The sequence below is a fragment of the Alosa alosa genome, chromosome 1 (genome assembly GCF_017589495.1).
Source record: "Alosa alosa isolate M-15738 ecotype Scorff River chromosome 1, AALO_Geno_1.1, whole genome shotgun sequence".
Taxonomy (NCBI): domain Eukaryota; kingdom Metazoa; phylum Chordata; class Actinopteri; order Clupeiformes; family Clupeidae; genus Alosa; species Alosa alosa.
In genome coordinates, this window is record NC_063189.1 from 22,323,003 (window position 1) to 22,345,820 (window position 22,818).

A 22,818-nucleotide genomic window follows, 5' to 3' on the forward strand; every position below is an offset into this window, starting at 1 on the left:
CATAAGCGTGCCGGCAGCGCGCCGTTCTTTCGACAACATTATGCAACCGTCCAGAGCTGAGGGGCCACACACTCCCGTTACTACAGCGACCAGTGGGTGCCGGGAGAGACGGGCTCTCCGCTCCTGACGTCAGGCTGGTGGGGGCGGCCGGGCCACCGGTTCCAACGCTGCTAATGAACTCTGCTCTGTGCCCACGACGCCGGGCGCTCTGCTGACGAGCGTGGGCACAACACAGCCAGAGAAGGAGGGGGCGGGCATGCCCACTCAACACAGAGTCACCAGGGTCACCACTCAGCACAGCACAGCACACAGCTCAGGCCTCTGCAGCACCTTGTGCACCACACCACACCACAGCTAAACACTTCACAGCCATCTGAGAGAGTGGGAGTGTTACTTTAGCAGGGCCTTTGTTTATCACATATGCCATCAAACACACATAACATTAGAAAAGTGGTTTAAACAGATTACAGCAATCACAGCTCACCACAGTCCATTTAGGGCAGAGGAGAGAAGGCCACCTGCTGACTGAAACCGTCAACCTTCAACCAGCCTATAACGCTCACCAAGGAACTGTCGTAAGCTGCACTAAAGTATAGGCTGGTCATGGAAACAGATATTCCAACTGCACACACACACATACACACACTTCTGCCTGACACACTGACCTCGATATTTAAGGGGTGGCGCCAGCTCTTTCCTGCACCCCTGACGCGTGCACTACACAAGAGACCACAGGCCTGAGTGACGCCCGTTCCCCTGGGTAACCCAAAGGCCTTTGGCAGAGAGTCAGCAAGACTGCAAGGCTACATGGCGCAAAGCCCTGAGGAGACGCAGGCCCCACCAACACAGGGCTGCACGCCACCACCCAGACACACGCAACACCCAGTCCCATCAGCCTCACGCCAGCACACACACACACACACACACACACACACACACACAGACACACACAACCCCCAGTCCCATCGGCCTCACGCCGGCACACACACACACACACACACACACACACACACACACACAGACACACACACACACACACAGACACACACAACCCCCAGTCCCATCGGCCTCCACCCGGCACACACACACACACACACACACACACACACACACACACACACACACACACACACACACACACACACACACAGACACACACACAGACACACACAACCCCCAGTCGCATCGGCCTCTATCCTGTTCCCCATGCCTCTCGGTCACAACCTCTGCTTGAGGGAACGCGTGTGCACACAAACACACGCACACACACACACACACAGAGACTCCAAACACACACACACACACACACACACACACACACACACTCCAAACCCTGAGAATCCCCCACTTCCCCTGCAGACACCCATGAGGTTCACCACAGCACCAGCAGTACCATCCTCCACTGCTGAGCCCATCCCACACACTGTCTCCTAGATGATGTGTGTCTCCAGTGCTATCTCATTAAAGGCTTCAGCCTTCTAAACAAATCTACATCACTGCAGCATGTGAAACACTTTTACACACACATACTGTACACACTCTCATCGCCTTACAACCACGTATGGTTCACACTTACCCACGTACCACACCAATACCAATCATACACACACATACACACACACACACACACACACCACCAGCCCTAATCACACGGCAGGCAGCCCCCTAATGAATGAATGCCAAAGAGGCGTTAAAATGATATGCACAAAAACGCACAAATATCCACTCATGCATATAGTGCGGGCGTTGACTTGACAGGAAGGACCCTGCTCCTCTAGGAGACCCACTGACGCCTCAGGGTCCCGTGTTGACCACCTCTCTCCTCCCTTCTAGAGAACTTTGTTCATTGTGTGAGTTCCTGCTTTCTCTGCACACACACACACACACACACTATATGAGCCTTTAGTCTCCTTCTCTCTACCCCTCTCTGTTTTGGGAGACAGAGGTGTGGGGCTTTTGTTTTGTTGGCCATCCAGGAGTGAGTGCTTGACCACAGGGACCAGGACCACCATTTTCTCTCTCCAGCCTCTCCACTGTTCCCTCCAACACCCTGACAGAAAACAGACTTCCATGAGTCCAGGAGTCTCACAAGAGAGGGGGGAAAAAACAGCTTTATAAAATGTCAGGAGAGGGAGGGAGTGGAGGAGAGAAGAGAAAACACACCAGAATCAAATCTCTGTGGTCTGGGCGCTGTGCAGGTGCAGAGAGACACACAGACGGGCCTTTGCTTCAGGAGTGTGTGAAAGTCCTCCCGCTCGCTTTCATTCCCTCTCTTCCCCTGGGGCCACCGCTCAACCCCCCCCACCCCCAACACACACACACACACACACACACACACACCCCTCCTGCTCTGCACCACTCCGCCGCGTCTCTCCCTGAGGCCCTCTTCCTCCAACCTGCTGGCACCAGTGGGTCCTTGTCTTGCTGGAGAACAGGAGTGTTTAGATGGGAGAAGGGTGGGGGCCCACACCTCCAACCTGCCTGCTCCCACCACATCAAGCAGCTGGAGCAGCACCAAGGGAAGCCGGCAGGAAAGGGAGGTTGGCCGCAGGGGAGCGGAGGAGGGGTGCTGGCCATGTAGGAGAGCGAGGGAGAGAGAGAGAGAGTGATAGAGAGAGCGAGGGAGAGAGAGAGAGAGAGCGAAGGAGAGAGAGAGAGGGAGCACTGGTAACGTTCATCCCTGGCCTGGAAAAAAGGGGCCATTGAGTGCAGCAAGTGAGTATGCTCAGCTGCGGCGGGCTTGGCTCCACACGCTCACATCATCCGAGGGGGTAACCCGAGCCAAGAGCCAGCCCTCCGGCCTCCGCCCCCCCCTCCCCTCCCTACTCTCCTCTCTCACACTTCTCCAGAAAAAACAGGACGTGCCCCCCTGCACCAGCGAATGTCCCCACCCCAAATCCCCAATCCCGAGTGCCCGCGCCTTTACTACTGTTTATTTACCAGAGCCAGGCCCAACTCCCACCTGCACAGCTCCTCTCTCTCTCTCTCACACACACACACACCAGGAGAGAAAAGGCTGGGAGTGATTCGGCCCCAGTTCAGAGGGGAGCAGGAATGGGGTGTGGTCCATGCAGCGGAAAGCGCTGGCAGAAATAGGAACATGGCAGTTATGCTTTTCATTTTCTCTGTGTTTTTCCCCCCGGTGTGTTTACGCTGTTGCTCGGCTGAAAGAAGGCTGCCTGCTCGGCTGTTTTTCTGCCTTTGATTTCGCCTTTTGATCCTGCCGTGATCTACATCCTTTTTTACAAACTTCTTTTCGAAAACAGCTTGTCGTGAAACTAACAATAATTGCCTTTACATAAATTGCTGAGCAGTTGAATAACAATGTAATTTCCAAACCTTAAAGTGGGAAATGAACATGTTGACCGAATTAAGACCAAACAGCAGCCATTTGTAATGCTGGTATGCTTGAAAACATCAGTTAGCTTTAGCACAGATATTTTTATTTACCATTTGTATAGCTATAAACCTTCATTCTGCCTTTACATTTAAAAAGATGCCCGACGTCTGATTTAAGATGACCAAAACTAAACTCAACCACAAAGTTCTGTATTTTAAAAGTGGCCCAGAGCTCCTATTACATTAACATTAATATAAATGTAAATTGTAATAACATTACAATTACATTAACAATATCTTGTAAGCCTGTGCCTTTGGCACTATAAACATGATACCCTATTTAGCAGAAATGACACACTATTTAGCAGAATCCCTTGTGATCTGCATTCTTTCCTGTCAATTCATCTAAAGTTAATTCTCTTCTTTTGTCCTTTCTTTCTTTTCATTTCTCTCTGCATCACTGTGTTTTTGTCCCACTTTCTGTGTGTGTGTGTGTGTGTGTGTGTGTGTGTGTGTGCTGAAGAGTGGCTCGGGGCAACGTGCTGGCCCCTGCCGTGACGCACCACCACTCCGTGTGTGTTTTCTCTCTCCCTCCCCTTCCCTCTCAACTCACGTTCTGCTTGTTATTCCGACAGTGGGCCCGGCGCACGCAATGTTTATCAGATCACTTAAACAGCGCACAGGCCCTGGACTGACATGCGGCTCTGTGCCGGGCCGCCTGGCCTGCCTGGCCACCAGCTTGTTTGTTGTACACAGCCCTGGGCTCCCATATCTACACTGCCAGACGGGATCCACTTTGCCCAGTAAAACTCTGGTTAAGGATTCCAGTGTGAGAAGAGGCTCTTTTACCCACAGAGCTGTGTTCTCATGGGCATCTTCCCACAACACACACACACACACACACACACACACACACACTCTTAGGCTACTCAAATGCCTTAACCTCTATTCTAATGAACAGTTATACAGGCAGACTGATCAGTTATAAAGGCAGACACAGACTGATCTCGTGACCTAGCACACAAACAGCTGATGACACGCAAGGCAACTTTTGAGCAATGTTGCTGGGCAATGGTCTTCCTGAGTGTTGTTTTCAGGCACATTTTGGGCAACATGTTTTTTTCTGGAGTACTTTAATTATCAGTGTGCAAATTGTCATGATCATCCAATCAGAACACATGGAACCAATTATGTGGTTGCCCAGCAACATTGCTCAAAAAGATTTAATCAACGGGAATCATCACCTTAAAGGGAAAATTGTTAAATGGTGCCGACCAGCAAACGACTCAAGGTATTGTCTGTAAATTGGCTAAAAACAAGCTAGTTTAGAGTGCATCGGATTAGTGTTTATTTGCCCCCCAACGAACGTTCGAATTCGTTATAATGCTAAGCATATCCAAAATCCATTTTACACCAGATTTCCACCGGAAAAATCTGTGCATCCAGACGACAGCAATATGAAGCCATGCAATACTAATTGGCCAAGTGTGGACACCGTAGTCATGATTTCTCTGACCAGAATGCCACAGGATGCTGGACTCGCCACCACAGGGGACCATGTGAAGGTGGTGACATTTAGGTTGTAATGAGGAGCAGTGGGACTGTAAGGGCCCGTAAATGTGTGTGAGAGGCTTTGCTGTGGGCTCCTGATGGCAGATGCTACAGGTCTCTGATGGGCTGTAATGGTAACAAGGCAGTAAAAGCTATCTGTCTCGAGCTCCGCACGTCCACCAGGAAGTGACCACCTGACCAAACTCTTGTGCTTGCTTGCCCCTGCCTCCTCCATACATGCCCAGTTGCTGCCCATCATCACCTGCCCTGTCTCTCTGTCTGTCCAGCTGTGTCACGAATACACGCAGGCCCAGGGGTCTCTTCAGCAGAACACAGATTAACACAGACTGCACCACGGGAGGGGAGGGGGCTTCAGAGGATGGGGCTGCTGTGTAATGGGATAGCGCACTAGAGGAGACAGTACAAGACAATATGGTCTGACCAGCCAAACAGACCTCAACCACTCTCTGTTCAACACTCACTCAATCTCTCAGACACACACACACACACACACACACACACACACACACACACTCTCTCTCTCTCAGACACACACTCACACAGCCTCACACATGGAGTCAATGTTCACACGCCATCTCTGTGACATGCAAAACAATGTCTCTCCCCCTGGGGAGGGAAACTCTAGATCCCACCGGAGGGGAAAGAGACAGAGCGTACGACAGCATGGGCTACATGAGCACACACACGGAGGGTGACGCCACAGCAACCCTCTCTCACGGACCCCGGTACAGAGGAATGACAGCTCTGTGGTCAGTCTGAACCTTAAGGAGCCACAACCTGTGACGCTTCCCTTGGCCCACAGCCAACGCTGCTGCTCCACCCGTAGAGGTCAAAGGTCAAGCCCACACCCCGGCGGGGTATCCTCTTCCTCTCCTCATTTTGGCGAGCTGCCCTCAGAGCACTCAGAGATGGCACAGCGCCCCCCTGTAGGCTTCCTGTTGGCTCCCACTCCACAGCACATGCCATGCCGCACAGTTAATGCGTCAATCGGAGGATATCCATGACACAGTATCAGCTGCATGTGCACAGCTATGCCAGTTCTCAACCAATGCAGGTTTTTCAAAATGCCCCATTTCAAATGCCCCATCATCAAACTGAACAGCCTGGCGCTAAGCTGTTTATGTGATGCAGGCGCACTTTGGAAACAACCAAAACAAACAGATATTAAAATAGAAGCTACTTAAAACGGCGTGCTTGGCTCTCTGGAATGCTGTGTTGCGTGTGAGTGAGTTTGTGTGTGCGTGCGTCCGTGTTGGTGTTTGGACACTGGTCACTAGCGGACTGGCCCACATCTGGCCACCGGCAACAAGAGGCAGAACATGAAACAGATGGGAGAGGGAGAGAGAGAGAGAGAAAGAGAGAGGTAAAGGGGGGATGAAAATAGAATGAGTGGAATGAAAAAGAGAGGCCCCAGGACTATACACATTTTCATCTGCAGGGTCTTTCAACAACGCCTCATCAACAAAAGCTCGTCACACACAAATACACACATAAACGCGCATGCACACACACACACACACACACACACACACAGTCTGTCCGTACACATGTTTATATTTAGGGTGCTGTGGAGTGGGAGGGGTGATGTGACGTGTCATCCTCAACAGAGGAGTAGTTGGAGAGAAAAACAGCAGACCGAGACAGAGCCAATGGGGGCGTGGAGCCCAGAAGAAAGATCTCCTTTCAGATAAGGGACGTCCACTGTCTAGGAACGTGCTGTGTCTGTGTCCTGTCACCACACCCCTCATAGAACATTTGTTTGTGTCTGTGTGACGTGTGCGTATGTGTGTGTGTATGTGTGTGTGTGTGTGTGTGTGTGTGTGTGTGTGTGTGTGTGTGCGTTTGAGACGTGTGCATGCACGCATGTGTGTGTGACGTGCGTCGCAAAAAACACACAGGGCTGGCTTGGCCACAGGAGCAGGAGACAGGCTTCCTCACGTGTCCTCACTCTCACACGCTCAGGACGGAAACGATCATCAACACTCCACAACACACAGCTAGCCAGAGGGCTAGGAGGGCGAGTAGGAGGGAGGGAGGGAGGGAGAGACAAACAGAACCTTGGCAAGCGCTGCAAAATGAAGGCCCTGCCGCGGCACCCAGCCCAACGTGAGGGAGTCTCACGAGTTTCTTGCCTGCTCCTCCAACAACAACTCATGTCATCCCCTACTGGTTAGAAGTTGGAAGGTAGTGGGACCAACACAAAGGGGGGGAATTGGATGAGGACAAAAACAAGCATTTCCACGTAGCACTGGAGGGCATGTCAATTAGTTCCATTTGTCTTTCCTTCCCTCCGTCCTTTTTTTTCCAAAACAGAAACAAACCCTCGAGCTACAACGGCATGTCAGATTACAGTCGTGCTCCGCAGACAAAAACAGATGTGTGCCCTGACGAGGAGGAAGGCTCAGGGGCCGCGCTCCATGGCAGGGTCTGCCTCCTAATGAAATGAATGGCTTTGCATGTCTGCACAACTCGAGCTTTCTCTCTCTCTCTCTCTCTCTCTCTCTCTCTCTCTCTCTCCCCCCACACACACACACACACACACACACACAGGCAAATTAATAGTTCATGCCTTTCTCCCTCCTTTTTCCCCTCTTCTGTAAAACCACTCCAAAAGTCTTGCTCCTTGACGCTTTGCAGTCATACAACATTCAATCATAGCATTAAAAAACCAAGGGGATAAACGAGAGAAAAACAAAAGTGGGTTAAGCAAAACCACCTGTGCTGCGAGAGAGAGAGAGCGAGGGAGAGAGAGAGGGAGAGCGAGGGAGAGAGCGAGGGAGAGAGAGAGGGAGAGAGAGGGAGAGAGAGGGAGAGGGAGAGGTCTGCTGACTGATTTTAATGGCAAGCCTGTGCTGAAAATCTCTCCGTGTTCAATAAACAGGGCAGCCTGCGGCTCGGCGCTCTGTAAATGATTTAACACCAGCGGATCCACTGAGGGGCCGTAACCCGAGAGCGGGCCGTACGCGCCGTCCCCACACAGCGTCCGCGCCAGCCTGCAGTGCCCGCTGCTCCAGCCTGCCCCGCACCGCAGCCAATCAGCCCCCGCATTCTCCCCCTCTCCCCAACCGGCCGCCTCGGCCACTCTGGGCCGAGACAGCGAGCGAGCGAGAGAGCTGTGCCGCTCACGGCCCCTACCTTACAAGGGCAAGCCACTCTGCCACTGAGAGCACAAGCAACCAGCTGACCAGGGGCTCAGACGGGCACTGTGGCTGGCTGCCCCGCCTGAGAGCGTGGGAGAGAGGAGTGCCGGGCGGCTGGGCCACAGGGTGAGGCAACTGGCAGGAGTTTACCTGCAGACTGCAGCTCTGTGAGGCTGAGGGCCTCTCTCTCTCTCTCTCTCTCTCTCTCTCTGAGCTCTCTGAGCTGCCGCTGGGACCACATGCTTTCCTTTAACACGCTCTACTACGGCTGACCCCCTTCTCTTTCCTCTCCCCTCCCCTCCGCTCCACTCTTGTCCACTCAGCCTCCTCTCTTCTGGTTACACAACAGCACATTCCAGCATGTGTGTGTATGTGTGTCTGACCTGAATTCGGCACCGTAACTCATAGATTTAGCCACTTTTCTACTGGCAGTAGTGTGCAACCTTTAACCCTAGACATGCCAGCCTCGTTCACCTCCCGCACAGGCCCTCCGTGTGCCTCAGTGGCATGATTTCACAACTTGTTAAAATGTGAGCTAAACTGTCGTTTTTATGGGGTGCGGCATCAGCTGCTATACGCTCATTAAAAGAAAAGGCAGGAAATAAATGATTAAGTGACTTGCCTAGCGAGTGCATGCAGACTTGGTCCTGCGGCAGCAACACCCCACACAGAGGCTTAGACAATCTCTCGCAGCCTATGTGTCTGTATGGTTAACACACACTCAACTTGTTCATACCACCTCAAACACAGACATAAGCTTTCTGTAGGTCATCAAAGCGAGTGTGGTTTGACACCTGTGAAATTGCACACAGCTCTAGAGTAATGTTTCCACAGCCCTCTGTAAGTGTACGAAGGTTATATTTGGATAATACGAGTGTCTCTTGTTGTGCCTGTCTCTTTAATGTCCAACCAACCTGTGGCCTGCTCTTGAGTCAGGCTGCTGTTGCTGAAGTGTTAGAAGAGGGGGATGAGTCAGCAAGGGTGTGGCCAGAGAGCAGACATGGCGGAGGTCACACGGGTGCACCCACAGACAGGGCCCATTGTGAGAGCGCAGTGAGTTGTGGCCTAGGAGCAGAGGGTGCAACAGATGGGCCGAGACCTCCACACCTGGATTCTTTCGGGGTTAACCTGTGGTTCAGGAGCAGATGAGGCTGACTGGTACAGAAATGTTTGCACACTGAACTAAGTCACAGTCCTCAATGAACTCTCTCTCTCCTTCTCTTTCTCTATCCCTTTCTCCTTCTTGGGGCACTTTCTTCCCCCCACTATCAAATCAAGAGGACAAAGAGGCCGCTCAAAAGACTATTTTCTTTGTATCCGATGACTTCCTCTACAGTAAAAGACTGTACAAGTGCAAGCCAAGGACCTCATGCTGCTCCTCCACACAGAGTGCGCACACACTGCTCCTCCACCCTCCCCTCTGCTCAGGGAGAGAGAAGTGAGCGAGAGACAGAGGGAGAGAACAGAACAGTAGAGAAAAGAAGAGAAGAGAAGAGAAGGAAATTGAGCGAGAGAGAGGGAGAAAGAGGAAGAGAACACAAGAGAAGACAAACGAAGAGAAGAGATGGGAAGGGAAGAGAAGGGAAGAGAAGAGAAGGGAAGAGAAGACAAGAAGACAAGAGAAGAGAAGAGAAAAGAAGAGAAGGGAAGGGAAGAGAAGAGAAGAGAAGAGAAGAGAAGAGAAGGGAAGAGAAGGGAAGAGAAGACAAGAGAAGAGAGGGGGGAGAAGAGAAGGGAAGGCAAGGCCCCTGCAGACAGGCCCCAGCCCAGAACTGAGGAGCAGGACCCACTGTGAGATGGGCTCTTGTCCTCCTCCTCCTCCTCCTCCTCCTCTTCCTTCTCCTCTTTTTCCCCCACCATCTCTTCCTCCCTCCCTTCCCCACGCTGTCCTCAGGTTCCTGCTGACTCAGCTCAGCCAGGCAGGCGAGCGCTTCTCCAGCCAACACCAGACAAAGAGGGCAAAAGGAGCGGGGAGAAAAAAAACAGAAGACAGAAAAACCAGATGTGGTCTCTGGAGAGAGCACTAGACGCGTGAGCGCGAGGAGCCGGGGAAAAGGTGAAGTAACAGCCTGGCCGAAACCGGCCCCTCTGTCGACAAGCTTCGCCCAGACCCAAATAACGGCATTAGGCCCAATCGATCACATTAGTTTGCGCACGCTTCCTCAGGGCCACGTGGAGAGAAAGAAGGCCCCAGTGAGTTAGTTTACACGCCGACCTGCAGGGCTCGGCGCGGCTATTTGGCAAGCCAAGCACGTCAACAAAGTTGTCAAAACAAGAGTGCATCGCGCAGAGAGTCAAAGAGTCAAATACCGTACGATTGCTGAAACAAAGCTTATGCAACAGAATTTATTTTCAATGAAGACCACAATAAAAGGGTTATTATATAATAAATTACACTGTTGTTCCAAACATTTGAGTTAACTGCATTCTGCATTCATGAGGAGCTGATGGATGAGAATAAAACTTCGCAAACACTCCGCTGTGGACCAGACATGAGAGCCTTGCGGACCGGGCCATCATAAATTAGGCAGGTGAAAGTATATCAGCCTCTTACCCTGCACCTAACAGCTCATTCATCACAGCCGGGGGCCCACATTCACACACATACGCACACACACACACACACACACACACACACACACACACACACACACACACACACACACACACACACACACACACACATTGACCCTGACCCACCACCAGCTACAGTGTCTACATTCTTTTTCACACTAGCTCAAGGAGCATACTGGGCAGGCAGAAACTGCACCATCGAAAACAAGGCTGACTGGCAAAACACACACACACACACACACACACACACACACACACACACACACACACACACAAACACACACACACACACACACACACACACACACACACACATACTCACACACACACAATGTACCAGAAATGTGGTTTTATTATTGTCACATGATTTCTCTATCTATCTTTCTCAAAAAGGCAAAAGTATTTCTACAGACAAAACTCATCTGGCAACACTAGAGTACAATGCGGGCTGAGCTATAAATACAAGTTGCTAATCCCTCGCCAATTGAGGCTAAGCGTGGCGAGTGGAGTGGCCTGGCACAACGTGAGCCAAGATCCCTGCCACGTCTCCTGCCTTCTCGTAAACAGGTGCGCTGGAGGAAAACAAACCCAGTGTGAGATGAAACTGGAAAGAGAAACTACCTGGATGAGTCATGAGACAGGTGAGAGAGATAGAGGAAAGAGAGAGAGAGAGAGAGAGAGAGAGAGAGAAAGCTTCATGTGAAGTAAAGGAAGGACCTTGCTGCCAGCAATGACGGGCATGGTTTCCTCATTCACACTTGTTCTCCGAAGTGACACATGCAAGCAGAAATGATAGCAAAACTGATGTAAGAGGAACAGAGGGAAGATGATTCAAAGAAAAGGCCTCATCTAGTCACAGACAGGAGGAGCTGAGGTGAGGTGAGGTGATGTGGGGAATGCCCTGAGGTAGTGACCGGAGCCTTCCGTGGGCTGGCTGCAGGGAACGTCCAGGGTGAGGAGCGCGTGGCTCAGCTCAGACACATGACCTCCGTACACACACACGAGACAGCAAACACACACATCCTCTCACAACAGTCTCCCAGCCAGCCCAGCTCCCAGACAAACACAGTAAGGAGGGACAGTGCGTGTGGGTGAAACTCTAAATCAATTAGATGTCAGGTACTTCTAAACAGAAGATTTAGGCATGATACACTCCCAAGCCAATTTGTGGTAAACACCGACTGACTCACACACACACACACACACACAAACACAATCATGTAGATTCCACAGACGGACTCTGAAACAGGTCAGCAGCTTGATAGTATGAACTAACCATTGCCACTCTCAGCATGTGACCAAACAAACAGTGAGTGAGTCACGAGAGACTAAAATAAGAATGGCTCTTCTGGTGCAGCGTCTGGTGTGTGTGAGTAAGAGAGAGACGGAGAGGGTACAGAGGAAGAGACTGCTTGGGAAGTCCTACTGAGATTGAGTTAGATCAAGTCTAGCTATCTGAGAGCATGCCTGTGTAAATTGGTTGAGGTGACCTGGCTGGGGAGAGCTGTTTGTACGACTCTGTGTCCCAGAGAACAGGCAGAATGAAAGAGTCAACAAATCAAACACTCGCACAGCGCCTCATAAACAACAAAAGCGCAGGAGTAAAAAGCACATCTGAGTGCCTCCCCTAAAGGCCGGCTTTTCATTAACACATCTTCAAGTCTCTACCATTTCATTCAAAAAACAAACCGATGCCGATTAGCATGCTCCAACTTGGCATGAGGAGCTGCCACCACCTGAAAACTACAGCTGGCTGTTCAGCCTATAAAAACACAGTGCAATTTGAGGCCACAGGCTAGAACAAGCACAGGGCACCAGGCCTCTCTCTTTTTCACCGGATGAAAAAAAAACATCAGGAGAGTAAGAAGATATGATATGCCCCCAATATGCTACCAGAGCAGAGCAACAGTTAGTCAGCACAATCAATATAAACCAAGAGAGAGAGAGAGAGAGAGAGAGAGAGAATGTGGTACACAACTTCTGCTTGACGAATTCTTGCAACAGCATAGCAACAAGGGGGGAAAACAGTAATTCTCACTACTGCTTTTCATACGGAGAAGACATTTCCTTTAACAATTTCATAGTTTTGTAACAATTTGGTCACTACTGAGAGAACTGTTACATGACCAACCTATCGTTACTGTAGGCAGGCAGGGATATGTTAAACACACAATAAGGTTAGTCTATGTCCACAGGGTATCCGCAGATTTCGTGTCTGCATGTCCTAAATCTGTGGGCAAATTACTGGTGATGTTAGCAAGCAACAGGACGTGCGTGTGACTCAGGTGATTGTGGAATGGCCTTACTGGTAGCCACACCTCGGACATTTCAAAGCTAGTCCTTTGCAATAGTTGGACTGTTAGCTTAAGTGCATACGTGTATGGGGAGAGCAGAGCAGGAAGTGTCAGTCTGCCTTGAGCTCTCAGCAGGGCCAAACAGGGATATGCCCTTACATGTCTGAGGCCTTGCTCAAACGTCAATTACTCTTTCACCAGCATGTGACTGGCAAATTCCCAGTGTGACAGCATCTCACTCAACCACATACACACATACACAACACACCCACTGACACACACACACACACACACACGCACATGTTATTCCCCAAATACTACATACTACTCACAAACACACCCCGTATGACCAAACACACACACGCACACTGCTAACAAAGCAGAGGATTAATCACACTGTGTCGCACCACCACTTCTCCATTCCGCTAAGCTGCGTCATATACTGGTGGAGCTCGCGTTGGCCTTATGAGGGAGAAATTTGTGCTGAGCGTATGTTCATATGATGTGAAGACTGGCCTTGCTTAGTTGCTCCCCTCAGCAGTCATTCAGCTGGGTACTTCAAACAGGACCCCACCCTCTTCAGTCTAAAGCCTGCTGTGTGACAGTCTAGGTGAGTCTTGCTGTAGCTGGCATGGCAGGCAAAAACAACTGGCTGACTGGTGCTAAAGGTATCACTCCACCACGGCTAGAGTGGCATGCCCCTGGGGCCACAGGAGAGAGAGAGCCTGTGTGTTTGTGTGGTTTGTAAGTGGAGAGACAGAGACACGCGAGAGTGACTGAGGCATGCTGGGATGGGTGTGGAGCGTGCCTGGGTGTTTTTCACTCAGGGGCCTGTCAGAAAGAAGACGTGACACGCGAGCACAGATTCACCCCCCACCTTGTCACCACAAGATAATCACATTACTGCCAGGGCCCCTAGCACTCCACTGGCCGCCCGGCCAACTAACAACCCAGAGCTAGGAGGCAGAGACAGGAACGATGGAAATCTAATAGCAAAGTCAAGGCTCTCTTTGGAGATCTGATTACTAGAGCAACCTCCATCCACAGGCACGTGGATGGGGGATTACACACACACACACACACACACACACACACACACACACACACACACACACACACACACACACCGTACGGGTGCCCTATATGTGGAGCCACACAGCACAGCTGATGCTTTGTTCACCGATACACATATTGATAGAGAGACAACACAAGGAGACAGAGGACAAACAGACACACACACACACACACACACACACACACACACACACACACACACACACACACACACACACACACACAGACAGACAGACAGACAGACAAACAGAAGAACCAGGCAGGCATCAACCATCTTACCTATGTTTCTCCAGTTCATTGTGCGACGACCTGAAAGGGCAAAAATAAACAGACACACCATGAATGCCTGGGCCCACATAGCACACCCCACAGTCATCACAGTGCCTCAGCCGGAAAGGGCAGTATGCAGCATGGAGGAGGACAGGTTAGGAGGGGAGCTTCAGCGTCATGTTTACTTAAGCATAACATCCCCAGAGGTTATGAGCAGAGAGACAGGTGGAGTGGAAAAACAGTGGAGAGCCACGTTCGTACGACGGTGTGGTGTTGTGTGGTACACACTGTGATTACCCGAAAAACAGAAACTAGGTTACAGGAGCCCTAATATGAGAAACAGATGTTTGGCTTGCTGGCTTCTTCCCTATGCTCATGCTAGACTCAGGAGCAGCGCGGGGCCACGCCAACAATGAGCAAAGAGTTTGGGGGGTTGACGCCTTGACTGAGAACAGTATGCAAGCTCAGCTCTTCGAGCAGGAAAAATACTCTGACCAGTCAGGCCTTTATCTGTGGGCGCCATATGGGCCACACTGACCAAAACCATCCGGCAGCAGCCAGCCTTCACACGTCACAAGAATGAACTGACAGCAATGATATATAGACTTAATATGCATGTTTAAGCACAGAGCTGTTGGTATACCCATAGCCTACACATGCTGTACATAACCATGTTTGATATTCCTGTGCATCCATATTATGAATGCAAAGATAACTAAAACAGAGCAAAGATAGCCGGTGTGCTACATCTCTGCCACATGTAGGGTACTGAGGGGCATTAGTACAGCAGCATCTGCCACTATGCCCAAAAACAGCAGGACTGCAAGAGTGAAGAAAATACCCTGTAATGTGTAAGACCAATAGAGAGATGAAATCATGTGTGCAAGAGTGTATGGCCTGTGTGTTTACATAACCCCCAAACCTTTCCAAACGCCTTTCTGCAATGCTGAGCCACAATGCAAAGAAAACGTCCAGAAATAAACTGCCATTCTGCAAGCCTGTAAGGCCCCTTGCTTTCTTTCCCTTCCCCCTCTGCTCTGCCCTACTCTCTCGTCCCAGCACTTCTTATGCCTTCTGCTCTCACTGAGCTCGCAGTCATACGCAAATACAAAATCCCCTTTCCTTGGACACGAGTTTGAGAGAGAGAGAGAGAGAGAGAGAGTGTGTGTGTGTGTGTGTGTGTGTGTGTGTGTGTGTGTGTGTGTGTGTGTGTGTGTGTGTGTGTGTGTGTGTGTGTGTGTGTGTGTGTGTGTGTGTGTGACATCTGCCAGAGAGCTTTTAACTGAGGACAGAAGGCCCTGGGAGAGAGACAGTTTGACACACACACACACACACACACACACACACACATGCACAGTATGTGTGACCGCACCAGCCATCCACAAAGGCCGAGCAGCCGAGACGCTGTTGCATACCACAGCATGCAGACTATTTCAGGCTAGAATGCTATCTGTGCTGCGACCCAGGCTCGGTTACAACCCCTCTCTAAACAAACATCCCGTTCACAAAATACGCTGCAAGAACACCGGGAAATTTGGGTCATAAAAGTCATAGGCAAATATGCAAGTTATGACACCAAGCCTAAAAATGCACCACCACTCTCCCCTGTCTGTGAGAGGGTGAGTATGAGTGTGTGTGTGTGTGTGTGTGTGTGTGTGTGTGTGTGTGTGTGTGTGTGTGTGTGCAGAGTGGGACCGACAGAGTGGGACCGACAGAGATCACATCCCGATCAGTGCAAGTGTCTGGTCTACTGTGGAGAAGCCCACCAGACTCTCCATGCACACTGTGTGGCCTGGCCTTCCTATACCCAAGCCATACCCTACCACTGTGGGAACAAGGTGAGAGGGAGAGAGAGGTTCTCTATTCAAACACTTGCAAATTAGGAGCAGGCAAGGAGCCGGCCCCAGGAGGAAACGGGCACCAGGAAACTATTGGCCGCAGGCTTGTGCTACTGTAGCCCACGGATGCACACCCAGGCAAACCCATTCTGATATGGACATGGCGAGTCTGGCGATGCAAGACGTAGGACAGATGCATACTGTGTGTCAGAGAGCTGTGCCATGCATCAGTCAGGTGCAGCTCAGGGCGTGATCACCACCTCAAAAGGGCTGTGAGAGAGAGAGGGAGGGGAGAAGAGAAACAGCATGTGGAATCACGCTTCCATGGCGTTCAGCTCGGAATAGGAGGGGATTACAAAAAAGCAACTGCTTTCATTTAGTCTCGCATCTTCCCTTACTTGCTCACACTGGCAGTGTGTGGAGAGCCCGACGGAACCACGGGCAAGGGCAACGTCTGTGTGTGTGATAACGTGTGTGTTTTTGTGTGTGCCTCATCTCTGTAGCTCCCTTAGGCCTGCCCACACAGTGTATGAGTCTCATGTGCAAAGTCACGCACAAATGCAGTTTATGCAAGAGCACAAGGCATTATGTGTCCAAAATGGCACCTGACATACATGCCCTCTCAGACAAACTGACCAGGCCACACTCAATGTAAATTACAAAAACAAGTCATGCTTTTGTCTCTCTGAACAGAAACAGTCAAAGCTCAGCAATAAATTGCAAGACAACAACAAAAACTAAACCCAAAACAGGAGAGCTGAAATTCGCTCCCTCCTGTTTATTTACCAGGCTGACACAGAGCAGGTCTCAAATTGAGAGGCAGAACGGTTGCTTTTAGAAGGGAATAATGCAGGCAATGCCTTTTATAGCAAAACAAATCCAGCAAATGTGTGATTTTTGTGTGGTGCTGCAGTTCAGTGCTTTCCCCTCTCTTGAATCTCAAAAACAAGCAGAATGCCAGATACACAAAGGCCTGCCCAGAGGAAAGAGCACTTGCAAACAGGGGGAGGGCAACTGAGCTCTAATGTAGAGAAAATTCACGGTTCCCCCCATGCTAACTTTTCCAGACTATTTCCCCTACTTCCACTGATGTGAGTGTGTGTGTGTGGTTGGGGGATGGGAGGTCATTCACTGCCTCTGACTAACTGCTGTGTGTTTCAGCTATTGGGCCAAACTGCAGAGAAAGTGAGGGGCCAGCCAACTCTACACTCAGGTATGTTGCTGCATGGAGAATTAGGGATAGCATGTGGACATCTGTGTATTTTCAACACCTCACCCACCTGTGTGTGTGTGTGTGTGTGTGTGTGTGTGTGTGTGTGTGTGTGAACACACACACACACACACACACACACACACACACACACACACACATGAATTGCCCTAAACACTAACTCATGAAGTACAATGAAGAAAAAGGGAAAAGCAAGCCATGCACCGACCATACCAGCACCAAAATGGTTCTGCAGTTGATTAATTGGACATTTCCATGCCTACATATTCAACATATGCAGCTCTCTATATAGAGGCATCTACACTGACAGATAATTACAAATAACAAACCTTGCATAACCTACAGTTAACATAATTTTAATGCAATTTTGTAGGCCTACATTAAGTTTTGTTGTTATCAATACCCTAAATTATTGTCGAAATGTGTTGAAAGTTTTGTCAGTTTTTTCGTCTGTTTATTACAATGTAACATAAGATGTCCATACTCAATTAGAACTCACAGAAAAATATAGCCTGCATCTCCTTATTTACAGATCATAGTGTTGTCACTTTATAATATGGAATTATCCTATAGAGTGTTATGAAAGGTGAGAACTTTCGTAGACGGCGAAACGAAAAAGTAGGCTAATATCAAAAACAGAAACTCTGGGCAGGGCAGGTCTACTCGCCGTAAGCAAGAGTGAAACTCACTTGAGTAGCTAATCGAGACGAGTAGAACGTCTGCAAATATTTCCCTTTCGAAGTCATATCATGTCTATCACGAGAACGACTGAAATTGTTAATAACTGAGAGGGTAAATAATCTAAATTGTGAAGTAAACAATAAGGTCAATAACTGCCGAGGCTGTCAAGTGTAAAAGTGAGCATGTAGGGGCGCACCACTACTTAGGTTAGACTAACTTCAATAACATTTAATCTCTGAGTGAGAAATAATCAAACAGGCTGGTGCGGAATTATCTTTTAATTCTACGCATAAAATGTGTTACTGTTATGTCAGTCTGAAGAAGAAGTTGAAAGAGAGAGTGGGAGCAGCTGAAGTTGATGTTGTACGCGTGGCAGTGTTTATACGAGACCAAAACAGAGAGCCAAGCCCAGCAAGAAAAATGGCGAGTACATGGATGGCAGTGAATAAACAGATCGATTCGAGATAGACAGCTTATTTCTGAACCGAAAAAACAGAGTTATATTTACCTATTGTTCTGAGTTTTTCTTGAAATTGGTGATGCTTTCGTTTTCTTTCTGGAAAAGTCGCTATTGTACGGTAAAACAGAAGCGTAACCATGTTCTGCCTCTATTAACAAAGTAAACAGAATACACATTAACGTTAGGCTACAATATTTCATCTGAGTAATTTATTCCAAGTCATTAATAGATTAACGTTTACGTTAGTTGACAGGACTTTCTTGAGAGAACTGTCAATTCAAAATGACGTACCAAGCCAAAAAGCAAAACATGTGATTTTATAAAGGCACGAGCCTACATGAAAACATAGATCTCGCCTTATTAGAATAACTGTCATAGGCTACTTACAAATGGCAATATTACAAACGTAGCCTACAACTAGCTAGCCAACGTTAGTGAAACAAATTTGGTTCTGAAAACTGCCACTCACATTAAATCGCTAAGTGACACCAGCGTTGTAATGTCTCGATGTTACGGCTGATTTGTAAATATGCTCTAATATACAACAGGTCACATGTTAAATGTATAGCGTTCTAGTTGTATTGACTAGAAAAACATACCCGGCAACACTTGATAAGCAAACAGCCGGCAATGTAGCCTACAATCATGTCAGATCCAGTTGAAAGTGACATCATACCTGCACTGTGGCAGTGCACGTTCACCAGAACTTCTCATTATATTATCACACTCTTTCAAATAGTAGGCTAGCCTATACATCCGAGTTAAGACTGCATGTAGCCTAACTTATGGTAACTGTAGCCTATATCCCAAGTTACCTCTGTCTCTTCTTTCCAAGTATTCTGCAGCCTCAAGGAGAATTAAAAGAGAATTAAGTTCCATCCTGTTGACTTTTGTGGTGAAAAATACAAAATAAAATAAAGACACACCACGATATCGATGCCCTAAAAGTAAAGGATAAAATAAACAAAAAAACTAAAACTGGTTACAGTCGAAATCAACGCCAATGTTCAGTTCTGTGTCTGACTCTCTCAGCCAATTTCAACTGCACCTAACTAACATGTACAGCTAGAGTGGCTGCTACACAGCCCAATTAGGATACAGTTGAAACCGGTGGGCGGTCTTCACGTAGTCTTTTCAGCCAATCGAAAGGCTCAAATTCTCGCTTCACAAGAGGAATGTTGATACACATTTGATTGGTTAGCTTGTGATAGTAACAAGCAGAATCTTTGGTAACAAGGTAGAAGCTATACCCTAGCAACAGCACATGTGACCCAGCCCCGTAATCTTTCATTGGTCCGATATGCAGTCTAGTTATCGCCGATTGGCAGAAGTGTAATGCTAGGCGTGCCTCTCTTAACCCTCAAACATTGAACTTGACTATTGCCTGGGTTGCCAGTGAAATCAACTGTTTGGGATCGTGAAGGAAGTCACGTTGTTGTTTAAATTCTAGTTAAGAACGAATGTAGCCTAGACAGGGATTAATTGCCACAATAATTATTTAATTTGCTCGGCCAACAAACCTTTGATTTGATGTGTGTAGGCTATGCATTATTAAATTGTGTGTATAGGCTATTTGGTCTTACCACACACATAATGCATATTCCTCTGCTTCAGCTCTTCTGTTTAAGTTAATTTTCATTGATGATGTGTTTTGATTTTATCAGATGCAAGTCAATCATACCTTTTCAACCTTTTATTCTACTGAATTATCATCATTCATTGCATGTTGGTCTCTGTAACTATAACCTAAAGAAGACACAGGCTGATCAACTTTGAGAAAAATAACTTTGTAGAGGATTTAAATTATTTGGCAACCTTAGGATGGTGCAAAGAGGGAAATAACAGCAGCCTAGACTCAGGATAAGGTAGTAGCCTACAATAGGGAGGAAACAGATTCTTGCATGCTATTATCCTGCATGCACACAATGCATTTATAGAGATGGCCTCTGATGCAAATGTCAATAAATAATGGAAGCATCGAGAACACAACAGCTTTACAGCTTCTTTATGGAAGACTACAGCACAATGCATTTTGCTCATTTTAGTATGCCAAGTTATCTACTATTATTGTATAGCAAATACAATCTTTGAGGGAAATTGTTGAATGTATTAGTATAAGTCAAGTGCCTTGGGTGTGCACATGGATTATCATATCTGTTTTTATTATTTTTTAATAAAAAAAAAATAATGTCCATGTTAGTTGGCAACTTTCTAGTTATTCATCTTACTGCAATTGTAGCAATGATCAAAGATATTATGCATCTCTGTTGTGCTTACACTTACACTTTGGTTGCTTCTAAACTGTGAATTTCTTACACTTTGCCACAAGCATGGTGTCTTTTCACTGATGCTATTAGAGGCATTGCAAACACCATTACTTGAAGTCAGTGATCAAACACCTTTCTGTCTGAAGGACAGAAGCTGGATTTTGCATTTATGAAGATGAAAAAAGGAGGAACCTTTTGATCCAGAAAATAAAGCCATGAGACCAATTAAACATGCTTCAGGATGTTTCCACAGTTAAACAGTTAGATATACATTCAATATGCTGGTAGGCCTAACTTTTGTCAATAATATTTGTAATGCATTGTATGTGAAATATGAAACAGACTGGTTTTATTTTGTTATACTTTGGACCACAGCATACCAGAAACCTGTATTCTTCATTTTTGTTTGCAAATAGCTTTTTCCCTCTGAATGAAAATATTCTTTACTGTTGAAACACATCAAAGAGAGGAGTGAAAGCATCAGCTGAATCACTTCACCTTCAAACTGAAAACCAGAGAAATCAAATCGAAAAACAATGGTCTGTCGTTTGGGCTTTTGTTGATCCAAATTTACATGTACTCGCATACCCCATCATGGTTATTAACAACTCAACAGTTGTGTGCCTTCCTTTGTTCCTATGAGGTGATGCTGTGTGTCACATAGGGCTTGGCTGCTTTGCTGTGACTTCCTCATGTTTGCTCTGATGTCTCCCACCATTTTGGTGAGTTGCAGCCAACAAGCTGCAGATGGTCTCTCTGTGCTGTTTGTAGTTATCTCTCTGTGTATCATGCACCAAAAGCAGCTCACCTGAGGCAGGGAAGCCATTTCATGAAAGTATCATTTATTACCATTATGTTATATTTTTAGCTTAGTGATAATTTGACATTTTTGACTTATGGTTTCTCAGACCAAATATTTGGTTTCAGCAAATGTCAACTGGGCTGTTTCCCTTATAACTAAAGGAGATTTTTATAGACTGGTTGTATTGCAGCAGCATAATTGCAGCCCCAACTCAATAATTACAGAGATAAAAAGATGATGGGTTGATAAATTGTAACATGTCTGACTTTAGCTGAGTAAACAACAAAATGTGCTGGAACTCAAAGATAATGGAACCTGACATACTTCCTCCGATCAAAATAGAGAAGACCGTTTTCACTCTCTTTAACTCCCTCTTACTCTCTTAATTTTCCCTGTTACATATTTGTGATTGAGCTTTCATTTTCTGTGATAATAATTATATAACATGCACTCCTTTATCAAGTCAGTGATGTCACAGATTGTTTTGCCCGGTTGAACTCTGTCTGTCAGCCATTTATGAGTCTCCCAGATTGCTGTATAGAGGTTAAAGGCCTTTTAAGGCCTGTAAGCCACAACAGAGCACAGGGCTTGGCATTAACACATCCGTGATACTCATCCATTTAACATTTTAATAATATAATGATAATAATAATAATAAAGGAAATGAACAACCTTAAGAAGATCTCCACTGCAGTTTGGTAGGACATACTGTCTAAATCCTAAGTATTTCATACATTTACAAGATCTAAGGACAGATTGTATATGATGGCTTTTGTTTTTACATGAAGTGCTTGGGTGAAGTAAGGGAAATGCAGAAAAATATTGCTGATCAAGGGACTTGAATGTGTTACAGACTCCCGCAGTCATACTAATTCAATCCCAGTCTCACATACCAATTAGTAAAGAAAGTGCCTTGCTTTAGACACTGTCATAGTGTCTAAAAGGATTTGAAGAAGAGATATATGCATGAGCAGCACTGCTAAATGAAGTATAACCTGTTTTGAGGGGTATGGGGGAAAACATCATCTTATCATCTGATCTGAGAAAGTCTCGATGCTATTTTTGACGTCCTCTGTAGCTCTGTGCCAGTCATTTCTAAAATTGCGAACATGCGCACCGCCAATGATGTCATCCCACACAAATGACATCTCATTTAGCCGTGAAAAGGGCATGAATGAATATGTGTTTTAGTCTGTATTGCATCCTGTATGTGTTGCTGTGTACCCTACACTTATTGTATGGAGAACATGGCATGTGCATGCAAAAAAGAGTCATC

At 47.5% G+C, this 22,818-nt stretch overlaps 1 protein-coding gene across 1 annotated transcript in view; it reads right to left on the minus strand.

Annotated features, from left to right (window-relative positions):
- The window catches only part of mxd4 (MAX dimerization protein 4), a 23,576-nt gene extending 3,759 nt beyond the window's left edge, over positions 1 to 19,817 (minus strand). The window contains exons 1-3 of the mRNA XM_048245278.1: positions 19,289 to 19,817; positions 18,522 to 18,621; positions 14,273 to 14,302 (exon numbers count right to left, since the gene is read on the minus strand). Of these exons, the coding sequence (XP_048101235.1) occupies positions 14,273 to 14,302; positions 18,522 to 18,621; positions 19,289 to 19,352 (194 nt within the window). The 5' untranslated portion in view covers positions 19,353 to 19,817. The remainder of the gene's footprint in view (positions 1 to 14,272; positions 14,303 to 18,521; positions 18,622 to 19,288) is intronic.
- Positions 19,818 to 22,818: the final 3,001 nt, after the last annotated feature.